The 17,356-nt window shown below is 38.0% G+C and overlaps 2 protein-coding genes across 2 annotated transcripts; one reads left to right on the top strand and one right to left on the bottom strand.

Annotated features, from left to right (window-relative positions):
* The first annotated feature begins 3,756 nt into the window (after positions 1–3,756).
* Positions 3,757–14,700, top strand: LOC103696630 (recQ-mediated genome instability protein 1-like). The gene is given in 8 exon segments (XM_039133404.1): positions 3,757–4,019; positions 4,022–4,104; positions 4,794–4,904; positions 5,256–5,384; positions 8,078–8,335; positions 10,239–10,551; positions 10,679–10,813; positions 14,440–14,700. Coding segments are annotated over 5 exon segments (549 nt in total). The 5' UTR covers positions 3,757–3,964; the 3' UTR covers positions 8,249–8,335; positions 10,239–10,551; positions 10,679–10,813; positions 14,440–14,700.
* LOC120113123 (11-beta-hydroxysteroid dehydrogenase A-like) lies at positions 14,165–17,115 on the bottom strand. Its single transcript, XM_039133934.1, has 4 exons — positions 16,948–17,115; positions 16,664–16,856; positions 14,873–14,955; positions 14,165–14,281 (listed from the first exon to the last, which is right to left on the bottom strand). The coding sequence occupies exons 1-4, from the start codon at positions 17,113–17,115 to the stop codon at positions 14,165–14,167; spliced, it is 561 nt and encodes a 186-aa protein (XP_038989862.1).
* Between the last annotated feature and the right edge of the window lie 241 nt (positions 17,116–17,356).

Genomic DNA, 17,356 nt, shown 5'->3' with positions numbered 1-17,356 from the left:
TTTTGATTTGCAAATTATGTAGTGCATAAGATGCTTTAGCTTACGAGCTATATTGCTTTATTCATTTTGTGCTCGCTTGATGCATAGGCAAGATACTTGTAAAATAAATGATTGTTAGTCTCTAGATATTTTATATACCGTAGATCATGATCAATGATGTCGATTTCATTTTGAGAGGTGCATTATTGATTTTAACTAGGGAGCATTTGGAGGCAAATGAACTTGAGTGCATCGTAGCCTAAATATATATGGATGGACTTTGCTTTTCTTCAGAGGAGAGGGTATCCACATGATGCGTATCTTAGAGACCGCTAAAACATGTGATTTTTTGGTTTTTACGTATTTTTAGTGGCATAGATCATGAATAGTGTGGATCTTTGATTTGGATGCCCCATTATTGATTTGGAGTTAAGAGGTATAGATACCAAAGCTCCACTTGAGAGGAGCGCAGTCTATCCCATTTATACATATATATGTATGCATGATTGCTTCAACCAAAAGTACATATATGCAATTGCTAATCTCTTAGAGGCTTAGAATTTTTAAATTCTCCAAATCCATTAGACTCTTCAGTAATAAGAGTCCTGATGGCCTAAATTCCGAGATTCCAGGTGTGGATGTAAATGTATACATTTTAAAAGTACTTGCTGAATCCTTAAGATCTGAAAATCTTAGATGCTGTGGTGAAGCAGGGTTTGTTTCAAGAGTTTCGAGCCAATGGTCCGATACTATTAGCTCTCAATGATTAATCTCCATTTTTTTATTGTTCATGTGAAAATATTAAGAACATCCATAGGTAGAAATATCAATTTCAAAACATGTAATTTGTTTAGCTTGGTCCTTGAGATTCCCACCCTTTAGAAAAATAAGTACGGGGCCTCATCATAGGGATCCAATCTTTTGGGTAAGCTTTAACTTTGAAAATTGTGCTGATAGAGTTGTGTATCATTGGTGCAATTTTTTTTGCTCCTAAATCTGAATCTACAGTAACCTCTAATTTAATGTAATATAATTGAATATATTTTATTTACTTGGACCTTTGTAGGAAATCTGATCTTCGTGTATTGTGATAGATTTGAACTTTCCTATGAATATCATTTGTCAAGCACCAAACTTGGGCCCATTAGAGATCTAATACTTAAAAAAGAGTATCAATTATTGATTCTTCATCAACTTGCAAAATTTATTTTCATAATTGTTGAATAATAATTCAAAGCATGCCAGTCATGCTTCTATGACATTGGTTTACATGTTTGAAAATTTTCTCAAGACTTAACTTGAAATACTCTAAAACTTTGAGATTGAAACTAAAGCTCATTGGCTTTGGCTGGAACATATCCAGAGTTTGGCGTCAATTTCAAAGTTTTGATTGAAACTTTAAAGAGTCAAATTTATTGTATATGTAGGCTGCTTATTTGCCCCCATATCTTATATTTAAAACATTAGAACCATATTCTCTCTCTCTCCTCCTCCTCCTAATTCCCACCTTCTACCCTTTTACCCACCCCACCCCTCGAGGGTTGACTCCAACTGGAATCGAACCCCTACCCTTCTTTTTCTTCTTCTTATCCCCACCTACGTTATTACCCACCCCACCTCTTAAGGGTCGACTCCAACCCCACCGCCATAAGGAACCCTTATTCCCTTATATTTGCAAGTTTGGAGAGGATCTAGAAGCACTATGATGCTAGCTGCCCATGAGATTAAAGAGTTTGGCATTCCTAGAGCTCATGTTTTGTATACTTTTTTATCTTGCTCATGTTATAGATTGTCGTGAATAGTAAAATGACATATTAAACTGCAAATATGAATTGCTCGTGTTAGATTGTCATGAAAAATAAAATGACATATTACACTGCAAATGTGATTATTTGATTTTCTTAGAAAGCTAAAACTTCCATTGATTCTATGTGAAACCACCATTATGATACATATGGAGGTTCTCAACAATGAAGTGCTGACATAGATTTGTGATATGGATACAACAAACTTTAAAAGAATAGGATATGCATGGCTAGGATATGACAACAATAAATAAATGTGTTTTTACATATATTTTGAAAAGCATCCAATAACATATATACTCCATGCTTCATACAATAGCATCAACATATGCAAAGTCCATTTGTTCAACAAATGTCCTAGATATATTTGATGAGTGCCGCTATCTGATACATATTGCATATGGACACAAGATGCAATGGGAGGTTTTCGTGTATTTAGGTCTTAAACAATACATTATACTTCAAAAATAATGTCTAAGTTTTTGACTTATTTTGTTCTTTTTAGTTATCCCTAATTCTGGTTGATATTTTCTTCGGTTTTTCTTAATTTACAAGAATTATTGAAGCTTGAAGTGAAACCAGTGAACTACCAAAACTGCTGCAAATGAAATTCATGCAGTCTGGCTGCAACCAATATGAAACCAAGTTCTTAACATTTCATGAAATGGTTTATTGAACTCCTTAAGTTGTTCGTCATTGAGTTTTCCTATCGAAATATTCAAGGGGATCCATTATGTGGTTTATTTCTATGATGGCAGCACAGGTTTATGGACATGCTTTAAGTTGTAGATGTTAAATATCTTGTATAGGTTGCTTAATCATCCTTTGCATCTCTGCTTATCTTCTTCGGTCTAACTTCTTGTGCTGCCATTTTTTCTATTTAGATATTCTTTATGCAATGATATGTAAGGTATAATTCCCTTCTGATATCTGAATGGATGAAAGAATTGCAAGGTATGATGCTAGGGTTCAAGTTGCATGTGCAGATGAAATAAGTGAGGAATAAGAAAGTGATATTAACTGAACCAGAAAGTTACAGCAGACTTCTGCTGCTGCCAGATGGATAAAGAGCTCAATATCAGCAAAAATGTTTCTTTCTCATTGATAATGAAGATTCGGGATATAATGGTCAAAGAGCCTCACCAATTCTTAAAGCCTTCTTTTATCACTTTCTCTGGCAAAAACTTCTAATCCTTTCCTATTACATCATTTAATACATTTCTAATTAACAAAATGATTGGTCGTGACTCGTGACTCTTGAATATGAATTACAGTGATGTACTGATGAAACTCCCTAATGGTTTCGAATGGTTCCCTTTCCTCTTTGTGCAAGGCTTCCCTATTTGAAATAACTCTTAACAAGTCATGTGGGCCCCTTAGTTGTAGGGTGAAAGTCCTTCATTCTGTATTGCTTTATTAAATTATGTAAAAACAGTCCCTGAAGTGATAAAATTTAGATTATTAACTGTGTTCCCACCAAAAAGTGAAATCTCTAACAAATAAACCTCTGACAGTGCTGGATTCTGCAATAATGTGCTTCAGTGTACTTACTAGATATGAGCATGGTGCTTCATCGTAATGCCAGTTATTTCATCCCATACGTTATGGTTTTTCAATGTTGTTGTTTCCATAATCTGTTTGCAGTTTTTGGTTGCAAATATACTACTACTACTATTACTACTACTACTACTATCATCATAAGGTTATATTAGTTTCATAGAAATTAAGGTGGTGCTTCACCCTCAACAACTCAAACAAGCACAAGTTAATTATAAGTTCGTATCTTGCATGCTTGTGAACCTGAAGTTTACCTTTATGTGAAGCTTTTGTATTTGTTTCTGCCTGCACATGGGTATTAGCAAGGTGATTATGGTGTTCATACAACCTTATGTGTGGTCTTTGTTTATTTATTTTTATTCTGTAGCTGTTAATTTGGCTAGTTCTGAGACTGTTGCCGGAGGAACCATTTTGAAGAATGTGTTGTTCCACAAAATGCAAGAAACATCACCGAGGAATTTACTAGTCGACATGTTCGAGTAACGGCTGAAGAAGAGTTTGTTGCTGCCCATGTTGAAGGAAACATTACAGAAGAACCTATTTCTGCGAACGATAGACCAGATACTGAACCTAATTTATCCTCGGGCGCTGCTTCAGATGTGGAAAATTCTCATGCCTCAGACATGGTGGATGCTGTTGGCGTAGTGGAGCATCAACTCATTCTAAGTGGTGAAAGGGAATTCCTTTCACATACCTGGCATCTTTGCTGGCAAAATGGACCACCCAGAAGGACAACACACCATTCATTCAAGGGAAAATCAAGGTATTTATATTCTGGCTTGGTGCTACCGGAATACATACAAATTATAATGTTATTTTATAAAACCATTTTAAAGACCATTAGTCTTGCTTTTCTGATTTGAGTGCCTTTGCTTTATATCAATGTTCCTCATGATATGGTGTCATGACCATTTTAATTTTCTAACTATCATTCAGTTATGGTAAAGAAAAAAGTCTGGGCATTGCATGTTATTTGCCAATGTTTAGTGAAATTTTTCATTTTTGTTATTAACTTGTTAATAACTTTTGTCTTTCCTTAATCAGATCAGAAGAAAAAGTTTTTATTCACCATGACATACCAAAAATATCTGAATATGTGTGATATATGTATATAGTAAAACGTTCTCTTATTGACATTAAGGTGTGATGTCTTCTATTATGCACCCATTCAATCTTCTAACAAGATGTGTGGAAAACTCAAAGGGTTTGTTTAGAAAATGTAGTAAATGCATTTGTAGCAGGACTATAATTTATAGGTAATAGATGCATTCTTGAATTTAAAGTGGTTCCAATCTTTAATTCAATTACATATAAGTAGAGCTTTGGATATTTAGCTATTTAGCCCTTTTTTGATGTGTTTTGTGATTGTTTGCTTAGTGCTAGAAATTGTGACTGGAGTTTCATTTGTTCTAAAAATTAAAACACAATGCTGACAATTTAGAATTGTTCCAGTGCTTTTTGACCGGTGTCAAGGGGTTCCACTTCAAACAACGGAGTTCATTTGAACTCCATGTATATGTTGATGATGGGAGTCTCATATCTGAGGTGCTCATTGACCACAATGTGAGTATAAGCACATATGTTCGTAACACAGATCTGATTTTGTTTGTGAGATTATAAATTTACAAGAGTTCTACATTTGCAATGTGCATGAGAGAAGTCAGACACATGAATTGGGACTCTTTAAGGCAGGGAATCTCAAGCAGTATCCCCTCGTCCCTTGTTGATTTGAGTGCGTGGCCTGTGAGGGCATGTTATGGAAGATTTAATTCGGAAGGCATCAGAGTCCGGCAGGCATGCGGGACTCTTAAGCCTTTTGCATGCTATAAGAGAAGATGATATATATATATATATAATTTATTTATTTATTTTTGTCAATTTTTTGTTTAGTAAAAAAGTCCTGCCACTCTTCAGGTTGTAAAGAATGGTATTGGCCATTCTCCTGAGGAGGTCACTGTGGCTCTTTCTTCATCAGATAAGAAAACAGTAACAGATATGAGGGAGACCATGAAAAAATTCCAGCTTTTCTTGGCTAAATTTGAGGTATGTTCAACTTACACCTCCTGTATAATTTCTGAAGACATTTTTTACCTTTGCACTTGATGCTTTGCAAGCTTTGTAGGCATTTAGCACCTTATGTTGGTCTGCATGCAAGTGGTTCTCTCCCCTCCTCCACTTTTTCACACAAGTGCGTGTGTTGGGGGGATATAGCAATTCCTCCTTGTGAATTGTGTTGCTTCAAGAATAAATAGGGCATCAAGGAGATTAAGCATTATGTGCTACCAGTTACAGCATTTCCCAAGAGTACAATTTAAAATATACTTATTAAGAACAATTGCAACTCTGACATAGTGAGGAAAACAAGTTATAATATTGAAACGAGGTATAAAGGCAAATCACGGCCATGTTAAGCCGTTAATAGCAGTTTTACTTCCTGATGTGGATCTGATCTGCACTTTTTGACTCAAGTCCATGATCGATAAAACTTCTAGGAATATAATCCTTAGTGCTCAAGTAATTAATACTATTTTTTTATAACATTCTAGAATCTCCTTTGAATATGCACTTTTAAGTTGTATCTCTATCTCTCTTAAAGCTGATAGGGTGATACATCCTTCAACTATATTGATGCATTATGCCACAATAGATTTGAGTAACCTTGGAGACTAACAGGGAATATCTCTTGCTAATAGTGCATTTCTTTAGTCTGTGGATATTGTTTTGACGTCTTTGGAATTAGGCATATAGCATTTGGAGATGGCTAGCAGTTGTAGCTCATGACTTTCTGCTTCTCTACTGCCACTTTGAAAGCAAGCCAATAAGTTGGATCTAGAATATTTTGCTAATGGTCAAACATTCTTTATCACTAACATTTTCATTGTCTCTTGCCGTGATTCATTTGCATGATTTTTTTTCTTTGATTTACTATGGCTTGGTTTGAAGTTATAAACAATATCTATGTATTACTTCTAAAAGTAACAATACAGTAGAGTTTGGATCCAGGTTTACGGAATAGGTATCGGGGAGCATATCAGCTGGCGACCAGTTCGACACGGTATGGGTTGGTACTGTGCTGTTCTAGGGCGTATTGAAATAAGAGGGTTCAAAAGCCTTTGTCGTTGTCGTCGCCGATGGGGGGAGAGGGAGCAAGGGAAAGAGCCAATGGAAACCCTAGCCCTAACCTTAGCGGGGGAAGGGGGGATGCAAATCGGTGATGCCCCAAGGGAGGGGGTGTGTGGAGAGTGAGTAGTGTTGAGTAGTTGCGAACCCGGACCGGGGGCGGGGGGTGGGGAAGGGAAGGCTGCGATCGAGTGCTGGAGTGTGGGTGACTTTATATCGATCCAAAGCATTATGTCAAACTACCCAGTAGCCGATCTGTCCGATTTGGTATGTCCCAAAGCAGCCGGTTTAGCACGGTTCATCAAACCATAGTTTGGATCTTCTCTAGGATTGCCTTGAACTAGAGAGGGCTGGTTCTTAAACATGGGTCATCCGACTATAGCACAAATGGCCCGCGATTGAATGTAGGGGTGCAACTTGGGTGTGTGCGGGCAGGTTGAGAGCAAATCTTGACCCAAAACCTACCTCTATATCTCCTAACACTAACCCAACCGGGCTTGTTGGGTTGGGAGGTCTCTAACCCAACCCAACCTCATTTTGCACTAAATTCATGTCGTTAATTGAACTCATTAATCAGATGAGATCTACTTGAGCAAGAATTTAAGAATAGAGCAAAAGTTTGGGATGTTTTTGTTGGAATAATATTTATTAGATTGATGCCTCAACTATTCATCAATTTCAGTGGTAACAAGACTAAAAAATATAATATATAAACATGTAATTATTTGTATGGAATATGAATATGAATTGGAAACATAAATATGAATATCTATTCATTTATATATCAGGTTTGGCCGGGTTTTGTTTTGGTTGTAGACCAATCTTAATCCAACTCTATGAGGTTGGGTTAGGATTTTTGAGTCTAAGCCCAACCTTAATTTATAAAATTTCATTTCAAACCTACCAGATGAATGGACTGGCTTAATGACTTTGGGTTTGAGCCCAATCCAAGTTGCACCCCTAATTGAATGAGTCCCATGCTTGACATGGCAATGTTAATTGCAGTGCACCGGATCTGCTCAATCATGGACTGCCTATGCGATGTTGGGATGGTTTGTTTTTGAGAACCAACCTTCTCCAGTTCAAGGCTGAATAGCAGAGGATCTCAACTACCATTGCATACAATGACTCAATAACATGGTTTTTATGATCTCCATGCAACTTTTTGGTCAACATTTCGAATCTTTATATTAGTACTTTGTTTGAGCATTATGGAATGTAAACTCCCTTCTTTACTCCTTTTTGTTGAATTTGAAATGTTAGTTAACTCTATTGCTTTGTTTATTTGGCTTGGAGTTTCACCTTCTGTAAGTTCTTTTTAAAGTTCAGTAAATTGGCATATTTGTTGCACAAAAAAAGAGGTTGTGTAAGCTTATACTGTTTTCATGCTCCTGTAGTGTCTCATGCCAAACTTATGTTGATTGTTGCCTTGATTCTCTTGAATAAATTCTTTATAAATCTCTATTTGCCTCTTATTTAGATAAGTTATGCTTTGGTGTGGCTAAACTGTAAATACCATATGCATCGTATATGTTTAACTGATAATAGTAGCAATTTCAATACTTCATATTTGCAAATCTTTATCTTGCATTGTTAATTTCCATTTTTGTTTATAGGGTACAATGTTGGTGGAGGTCAATGGAAACTCTCCTCTTCCTGTTGTCCTGGAGATGAACCAGAGCTGTTCAACATCTGATGCCTGGTTGCTCCTTCAAAGACTGAAGAAGTTTACTGCTCCTCAAAATAAACAACATAACCATTTGAAGCCTATTGATTTATCTCCGTGATGTTTATGATTGTTCGTTTGTTTTGACTATGGTTATGTATTACTGGAAGGTTCTGAGAAGTAATCAACAGAGATACTTTAGCATTGGGTAAGGGCTTTACTGATCCATCTTAAACTCATGCGCTCATTTATTATACGTTCATTTTGATGGCAACAGTACAGTCATGTCTTTGCACTATCCTATTCAGTGAATCTGGAACTCGTGAAGTAATATTTTTTTTATATCAGGTTTGCAAGTATAGGTATGACAGTATCCATTCCATTGGGAACCTTGAACCTAGGGTCTTCTGTTTTCCTTAACTCAATGTAAAAGGTCATTCTTCTTATATGATGCATTCTTGTGAGTACAGAGAGTAATTTGGCTAAGCACAACTAGTTTGAGATATTTTTGGTTGCTGGAAATGACTTAGAATTCACATTCATTCCTTCAAGTACGTATGCTTACAATGTTATGATATTACCATTAAATTTTTTGATACCCAACTGATTCATGTTATCAATAAAAAAAAGTACTCTTAGTTCAAACCATGCTCGAGCTTAATACATAATTTCGAAGAAAACTTTTGATGTTTTCCTAATTGTGGTTCTCTCTATTTAATCTGATTTTGTGTTTGGCAATCTAATATGAGTCACATTAGTTTTTGGCACTATTCAAGCTTCTTTCCTGTATCAATATTAATTAATAGCGGACTTGACGGCATTAATCAGTTAGCCACTTGAGGCTATTAGCTTGCCAGATCAAAGGTGTTCTTTAATGTCATGAATCAGTACTATGTGCACATGCCATATGGTACTAAACTAAGTGATAAGTCAAATGATCACAACAAAATTTACAGATCATGATGTGACTGTCAGTGTATTTGTAATGCTTCTAAATTATGTGGTGGCAAACTATCTATATTTGCCATATCTGCTGTTGTTAAAGGCAGCTGCCTAGGCGTATGGATTACACAAGCATAGGCCACCTTGGTTTTTGGTGTTTTCCATGACTTCATGTGGGGTGGCCACTTGATTGCCTAGACTGGCACGTAGCTGCCTAGTGGTTGCCAACGTCTCTGGCATGCTCCTTGTTCCTTGACTTATCAGAGGTTTTTTTAACTCCTCTTTAAGTCACAAGTATTTACTGAAGAGAGAAAAATGGTGTATTAGTCGATGCTACATCATGCAATTGCTTCTTTGAAGCTTAGCTTCTTCAAATTGCTCAATGAAAATGTAATAAAACTGCAGTAATTAAATGAATCATTTCATCATTGAATAGCTCAAGTTGTTAATGGCCTTATTGTTTATCAATATTTTTCAATATTTTTTTATCTGTTCTTGTAAGTCCAATATATACTTTTGATCATTGGATAATTCAAGGTTTTCTATGGTTTTGCATCTAAAAAATGTGCACCAATTTTATCAATTATTAGTTTTTTTACTCCTAGTGCCTGTGTGGCTGCATAGGCATTCTTCCTATCCTTTAAGGGGGTCAAAGCCTAGGATTTCCTGGGAGGTTTGACAACATTGTCTATATAGGTCCATATGCCCAACTATGGTTTGTTTTATATAAAATACCATTTTTTCTACCCTGGATTCTTGCAAGTTTTGTTCAAACACTGGTCTGTGTAAATAAAAGTCAAATTCTTTTATTCAAAATTGTTCATTATTTCAAAAAGTTTGGAGTTACAAAGAGAAGACAAAGAAACTTTATTTACTAGTGCAGGTTTCATAATTGGTAGAATTTAAGGACTGGTAAAGAAAAGTGTTTTGTGCCATTTACTTGGGAATTTTAAGAATTTTACACTAGGAAGCATGGAGATGGATACATTAGAACACTGACTTATTGTGCAAGTGTAAAAAAATAATATACCATATGGCCAAGATTGAATGATAATTAAGTAAATAATATTTTTGTATTAACGAATCCATCAAGCATAATGTCATGTTTTTTTCAACTTCTGACCTTTGCACCATCTACATGTTAATGAGAAACATCTGGGTTCCAACAGGACACGGAATGGTTGTTAGTGAAGTGGGTGACTGGGATAAGAATGGTTTCTGCTTAGCACAGGATTTGTGGTGATCGGCAAATATCAAGATGAGAAAAGTGAGATGCATAGTCAATGGCTTCACCTCCCTGAGGAACTACGTAACAATGGGCTTATGCTACCAAGCCTAATCCTGCTTCTCTTTGCTCATTGGAGTTGCTGCATCCAGTTCCTACATGCCTGATTTATGGTTGATTCATAACCTGGATAAACCTGTGGAAATTTCTAGGGTGGAGGGCTTTAAGCTGTTCTAATTTGGCATCACTGGCTAAAGGTTTGCTTCAATTACCAAATGAATAGTTGCTCTTTCCTTTTGTATGGGGAGCCATAATAATCATAGATTCACATAACTCTGCAGAAAAAAAAGTGATCTCTCTGTATTTTGTCTTTGTGATGATCAGGGACCATCTTTCTATGCTCATTGTTTTTGCTTGACTTTTCCTGTAAGAACATGGCTTCAGTTTGAAAGCTGTGCGGATCAGCAAGTTCTGCAGGGTCTCTCTTGCTGTCAAGAGTGGAAACAAGCTTCATGAGAGGTAATTGTATCCATGCATGTTTATGTTATAATATTTTCTGAAACTTAGTTCACTGTCAGATGTCAGTTTTAATTTATCACCTTTATTATGAATTTTTTAAATATATAATGACTATTAACTCACGGGCTGCATCTGATATGTGGTTATAGATCCCTTCTTGAGTGCTTTTAGTACAGGTGCTTTGTTCTTTTTGGTGAAAAATGTCAGCAAATGTTTGATTTGATAGTTTAAGCCAAATGATTACCCACATCAGATTAAATGAATTCAAAGGTTTAATGGAAAATGATATTGTTGAACGAGCAATTCTCCCAGCTTCTGGATAATGGAAAATAAATTCACTAGTAGATCGTGACATGTTTGACCCATGCTTGACTACTGGATTCAATGAGCTAGGTTAGGTGTGTTTAGTTTGGGTTGGGTTGGGTAAATTGGTCCAGGTCAATTTTGCTAGCCTTTTTGGTGTTGATGGGCATCTTAGGTCATCTTGCTACTTTGTTAATCAGTGTATTTCTACTGATACCCTGTCTTAAGATTTGGACAAGTGAGGCACATATTTTTTTCTCTCATTGGCAAAGGAAGTTACACCTGCCTAGAAATAGATGCATCCCTTAGCATCTTTCTAGCAAGTCGGGGAACCTTTTAGGAAAGTTACAAAACCATTTATACTTAGCCTCTTGTGAGGTCTCTTCACCAACTAGCCAATCGGCATATTGCTTCCTTAAAGGTTTGTTAGTCCTCATGACTATGTGGTAGTCAGGGTTATTCTTCCCTCGCTATGATATGCTGTCATTCTAATGTCAGTTATGGTACACCACTTAGGATGTTATGCTATACATGTTTAAGAGGTTGTTTAGAATCCTGCAACTAGACTTGGTGCAGATCAAGTTGCATGTAGCTGGAATTGCATACAGTTGAATCTACTCTATCTGGAGGGCTGCAGCTTGAGATTTTGTAATTACTGTTTTTCGTTTGCTAGACTGTGGCTGGGAGTTGCAACTTTGAAGAAGCTATTTGGTTGGATGCAACTGCAGGAGATGCAGCCATCCTGTAGATGTGGGGGCGAGCTTATCTTTATTCTTGATTGATATGCAAAAACTTTGTGAAGTTCCCAAACACCTGTATTGAATTACTACCTATAAACAAAGGCAAGTGGGATATGGATGGAGCTTTATCTCTGGAACGAAATTAACATTCATTTTTACTTTCCATAGACTGTCAATTAACAACTTGAATATACATCCCCATTTTAAATTCATTTTTTTAAATCACATTTGCATAACTTTGCTCTCTCTAGCTCCCATGCACTGTAGTCATTTTAAATCCAAGAGTGCACCTATCATGCCACTGAGGTCGTCTCTGATCTAGGGGCAAGGGCTGCTGAGATCTGATCTTCTCCAGGCATGGCCTTCTTTGGAAACAGGGAGGGTGTGACACAAGGCATCAGTGTAGGGGCTGCCAATAGCATCTCCTGTGTGGACTTCTAGATAGAGATGGGCGCTGGGCCGGGCTTGGCACGGCCCATGAAAGGGGGCCGGGCTGGGTTACCATTTTCTGGCCCGCGGGCCGAGCCCGGCACGGCCCATAAGGGCCTGGGCTGGCATGGCCCGCGGGCCAAGCACGGTACGGCCCGCGGGCCAGCCCGACACGGCCCATAAGGGCCTGGGCCCGGCACGGCCCGCGAGCCAGAAATTTTTTTCCCAAAATACCCCTCAAATTAGCCGTTTTTGGACTGTTGGGAGGGGTATTTTGGGAAAAAACCAAAAATAGCTGTTGGAAACGGCTATTTTCTCCCCCCTCCAGACGGGCCGTGCCTGGCACGGCCCGTTTGCGCCCGAGACGGGCCGTGCCTGGCACGGCCCGTTTGCGCCCGAGACGGGCCGTGCCTGGCACGGCCCGTCTCGTGCCGTGCCCGGCCCGGCTCGCCAATCCACGGGCCTGGGGCCGGGCCGGGCTTGCGTTTTTTGCTGAGCGGGCCGTGCCGGCGGGCCGGGCCGGGCCGGGCCGGGCACGGCCCGTTTAGTCCGTGGCCCGGTGGGCCTGGGCCGGGCCGGCCCGGCACGGCCCGATGCCCATCACTACTTCTAGATGATGGCATGGGGTGACATGTGTAGGGATAGTTGCTTTGGCTTGGTTTGGAGAAGGTGACTTGAAGCAGGCAAGATTTTTTCTTTCTTTTTTTTTTTCTTGAGGGACCAGAGTTGCTCGAGCTGCCTTTATTTTTTTTCGAATGGAAGCCTTTTTAGCTGCTTTAGCTCGATCCACAGTCATTTTTGGTTGCCAGTCTTAGAACCTACAGCTTAGGCCTAAGCTGCAGGGGACTAGCAGCTAGAGTCTTTGCGACTCAACAAACTGCGGGCCTGTAAACTTCATGGGTGTTTGGCTGTAGCTGGATTCACAGGCGGCCAGCTACCAGCTTCCAAACAAACCCTAACTGAAAAACTTCTAATTGACATTTAGACCTGCTCATGGAACGGACGGCTTGCCGGGCCTGCTTGAGCCGGAGGCTGAGCCATTTCTTGGAAAATAATCCTGTTTAATAAACGGGCTGGGCTTGGCCTTGTTTTCAAGGAGTGATATGCAAGTCTATTCTGTTTGCTTCTATTTTATGACAGTCAAAATTGTTTCCTTGGGAATCTATTTCCTTTGTAGCTATAGCTGAGAGAAACATCGGATGATGTTAGTACTTTTATCCCTCCTTTTTGATCATTGAGTGCTTCTTTCTTGAGAAATCCCTCAATTTTATTCCTAATTTATATATTCTTCGAAAGTGAAATAACATTTCCACCTGTCTTAGAAAAATACTATTAAATTATTCCCAGTGACATCTGATGTTATTAGAAAGATATCCAGAGCCCTCATTGTCTTCACTCCTTGACGATATCATTAGCTCCACCTTCATTCACTTGTCTCTTAGTGCTAGGCGATGTCACTGAAACTGGAAACAAAAGTTTTCTTGGCTCTTGACGCCTTTAGGATCCCCTTACTGAGTGTCTTGGTTGAAGTGACGCCCGACCTAGTAACACAGAATGAGTGAGAGAACCTTGGGATCAAGGCGGATGACCATATGCAATGGCTTGAACCAGGAGAGAACCTTGTGATCAAGGCACAGGACCATATTCATCACTTCTGCATGAGATGCTCACATTGTGCACGCTTCTCTGTGCAATCGACAGGAAGTGGTCCAAACTGGACCTGCCATTCGATCGCAGAAAAAGTTTAGTTCGCAAGATAGGTAATGCTTTTTAATGCAGGTTTATGATGTAGAGTAGATGTCAAATTGTGGACTAGTGATTGACAAGGTACATCTCTAGCTTCATCATCGATTCCTATTTCACCAGCTTCCTTAAGAACTTAGCATTTGGTGAGCTCCGATGCAACATAACCTGGAGTGATGACAGTGATCCTGATCTCCGCATGAAGCTTTGATTGCAATGCCTCATAGAACCTGATAATTGCTGCCTTGCTTTCCTGAAAATCATCCATAAATTCTATAAACCAAAACAAAAAGCTTTTTATGTTTTAAACTATTTTAAAACTTTCATTATCTTGTAGATGCTTGTTCTTGCAGCAGGAACATGGCCATTCATTGATGCTGTCCTAATTATATTGCCCTGGCTGTTCTGTAGGTGTGGAATTGCATAATAAGTTGGATACACTGAGCCCCAAAAGTTTACATCCTGAAAAGAGTCTTGCAATTGAAGATCAATGCTCTGTGAATTAAACTTGATAGATATGAGTTATGACGTTGATTTCCATTTTAGGGTACTCTGAAATTATGTGCAGATGAAAAATAGTGACATGGGGACTGGAAGAGCAAAATCTTGTAAGACATGTCAACTTTCATTTCCCCTTCAATTTGTTATGAATCAAAATTTTATCTTAGCAAATCAATTTAATTTAACAAGCCAAACAATTAGTATCATATATGCTGAAAAATGTAAGTTTTAGCTTAATCATAATTTGAAAATTTGAATTGAATGAAATTTTTAATGATAAATTTTGAACAAACATAAGATACAGCCCAAGTTATGGAGTAAAAAAATTTATTTAATGTTATACCTTCACTTGTGTGAAGGCAGATATGTTGATTTCTTCAAAGAGGCAGCTAGTCCAAATTGGATCATTGACAATGAGGTGATTCACTGCAACACAAAGTTTTAGGCTCATCAGTTCAACTCCTTCAAGAGATTCTTGCCCAAAGTGAGCAATAGTCTCTTCAATGATTCATTTGGGGACAGGGACCATTTTATATTTAAAAATATTCATATAATCTAATTAAAATTACAATTAAATGACGTTATGGGATGCATTGTTAAGATATATCGCTATAATATCCTGTAATCAAATAACAAAAGAATCCAGTTAACCATGCAGTTAACAAAAGAATTACTTATATTGCTATATTTTGTCAGGTTTCCAAAAGAATTCAGTTTACCATGCATGGATAGTTGTTAGAATTTCTCTTGCAAAATTTGTCATTTTAGGCATTTTCCTTTTGGATACAAAGTCAGGAGTTGTCAAAAACCATGATCTCTTGCAACTTTTCCTTGTCCTTTCATGTTCTGTCCAAGGGAAAGATCTCACAAGCATCTGTTGAACCACTCTCCGTACCAACCTAACTGGTAAGTAGGCTGATAGGAATATAGCAACGGCAACATGCATCAAAAGCATTAATAAAGCTATTGAAAAAATCCAGTGAGATAAGATAAGATGGATGGGTTCATGGGGGGAGAGGGAGGGTGGGAGAGGGAGAAACACCCTTGAGTGAAATGATTTCCTGAAGATTTTTCTAAAAGCTTCAATTTCAGTGAAAAAAAAGTGTTCTCAATAACTATGATGGAAATTGATATATCCCGAAACATTAACTAATCCAGAAAATGAGCTGTAGAAAAGTAAGAGTTACAATAACTGCAACTTGCCACGGCTCATATATGTCTTGAGTTCTAGCATGTGTTCTTAAGACGAAGCAAACGCTTCACATGGCCATCTTTTACTTCTCTCAATGGGAATACTTATTGCGTCAAACTTTCAACTTGTTTCGGCCTGCTGCTGAACATGTTGAAAAGAGCCGTGACAACGTAAAGACTTGCATAGTTTTCCTCTTGCCTTAGAGGATCTTCATGTATCTTACTTCATTCTCTTAATGAAGATAGTTGAACCTCTAGCTTTCATTGTATCTTACTTCATGCTCTAACTTTTGTACAAGAGCTAAACATTAAATACTAAATATATACAAGGTAAACATAAAAAAATATTATTTATTAAAGTTTTGGATGTTAACTTTTTATTTATTCATATTGGGCTGAAATTAGATCGGATACGGATCGGATAATAATATATTCGTATGCATATTTATTTTATTTGACGAATATGCATGCAGATACGGATGTTAGTCGGATATAAAAATTTATATCTATATTTGTTTAAAAAGGATACAGATATAGATACTGAAAGTATGGATATAAATCTGTATATAAATCGGATAATTAAACTTTGTAGTCATAGAATCAAAGATATTATTAAGTAAATGATAAATCAAGTTAATATCAAGTTAATATGATCATTTATTTTTTTAAAAAGTTTATAAATACAATATAAATTAAATAAAATTATAAATAAAATCGGATATTCGGATAGTTGTCTATTCATATTAATATTCATATTTATTTTTTTTTGATGGATATGGATATAGATATGGTTATTAGTCGGATGCTCAAATTTCTATTAGTATCGGGATAGTTTTTGGATATGCTCGGTATCCGATCCACTCTCACTCCTATTAGGCTACTATCACATCAAGAAAAAAAAATCCCGACACTCAAAGGAGAGGATGCACATAGACGCACATACAACGGCTGAAGTAGATGATGGCAGCATCAATGAACCACCGATGCTCATCGGGCTTGGACACATCGATAGGGACCACAGGGGCATCAGGCGAGCCGAGATCCCGAGCCTTCTCGGCGGCCTCTGTGAGGCTTCTCTCTCTTCTAGCTACCAGAACTAGGAAGGCTTCTTTCTTTGCATACTGATAAGGTAAATGCTGCGAGGACAAGGGAAGTTAATGAGTTCAATAATGGTGTAAGAGATAGAGATGCATGAGGGGGACGGAAGTCATCAAAAGGGAAGCCAACCTCGCCGACGCCGGAGGAGGAGGCACCGGTGAAGGGGACGACCTTGTGAGTCATCATGTCCTCAGGGGAGAGGGAGGAAAGGAAGGAGAAGAAGAGCTTGGAGAGGTAGGAGGGAGGGAAGAAAAGGAAGAATGCTATGAGGGTGGCAGGTCGTGCAACAATGTTCATGAACTTGGTTACCAAATCGATGACCCCCTTGAGAGAGCGAGAGAGAGAGAGAGAGAGAGGGAAGGAGGGTATTATCCTTCCATGGTAGTAACAAGGTGCAAAAAGTTGACCATTATGGAGCCCGGTTGTGAGATTCGCAGTTTATGAGTTCAAGCTGGCTCTACATTCTACTTTTGATATGGTTAACCTGAATACAACGTCGTCCATCCTTGAGCTTTCTATAATGTTCAGAACAAGCATT

Source organism: Phoenix dactylifera, chromosome 14 (assembly GCF_009389715.1).
Source record: "Phoenix dactylifera cultivar Barhee BC4 chromosome 14, palm_55x_up_171113_PBpolish2nd_filt_p, whole genome shotgun sequence".
Taxonomy (NCBI): domain Eukaryota; kingdom Viridiplantae; phylum Streptophyta; class Magnoliopsida; order Arecales; family Arecaceae; genus Phoenix; species Phoenix dactylifera.
The sequence above is the reverse complement of the archived record's forward strand: the minus strand, read 5'-3'. Positions and strand labels throughout refer to the sequence as shown.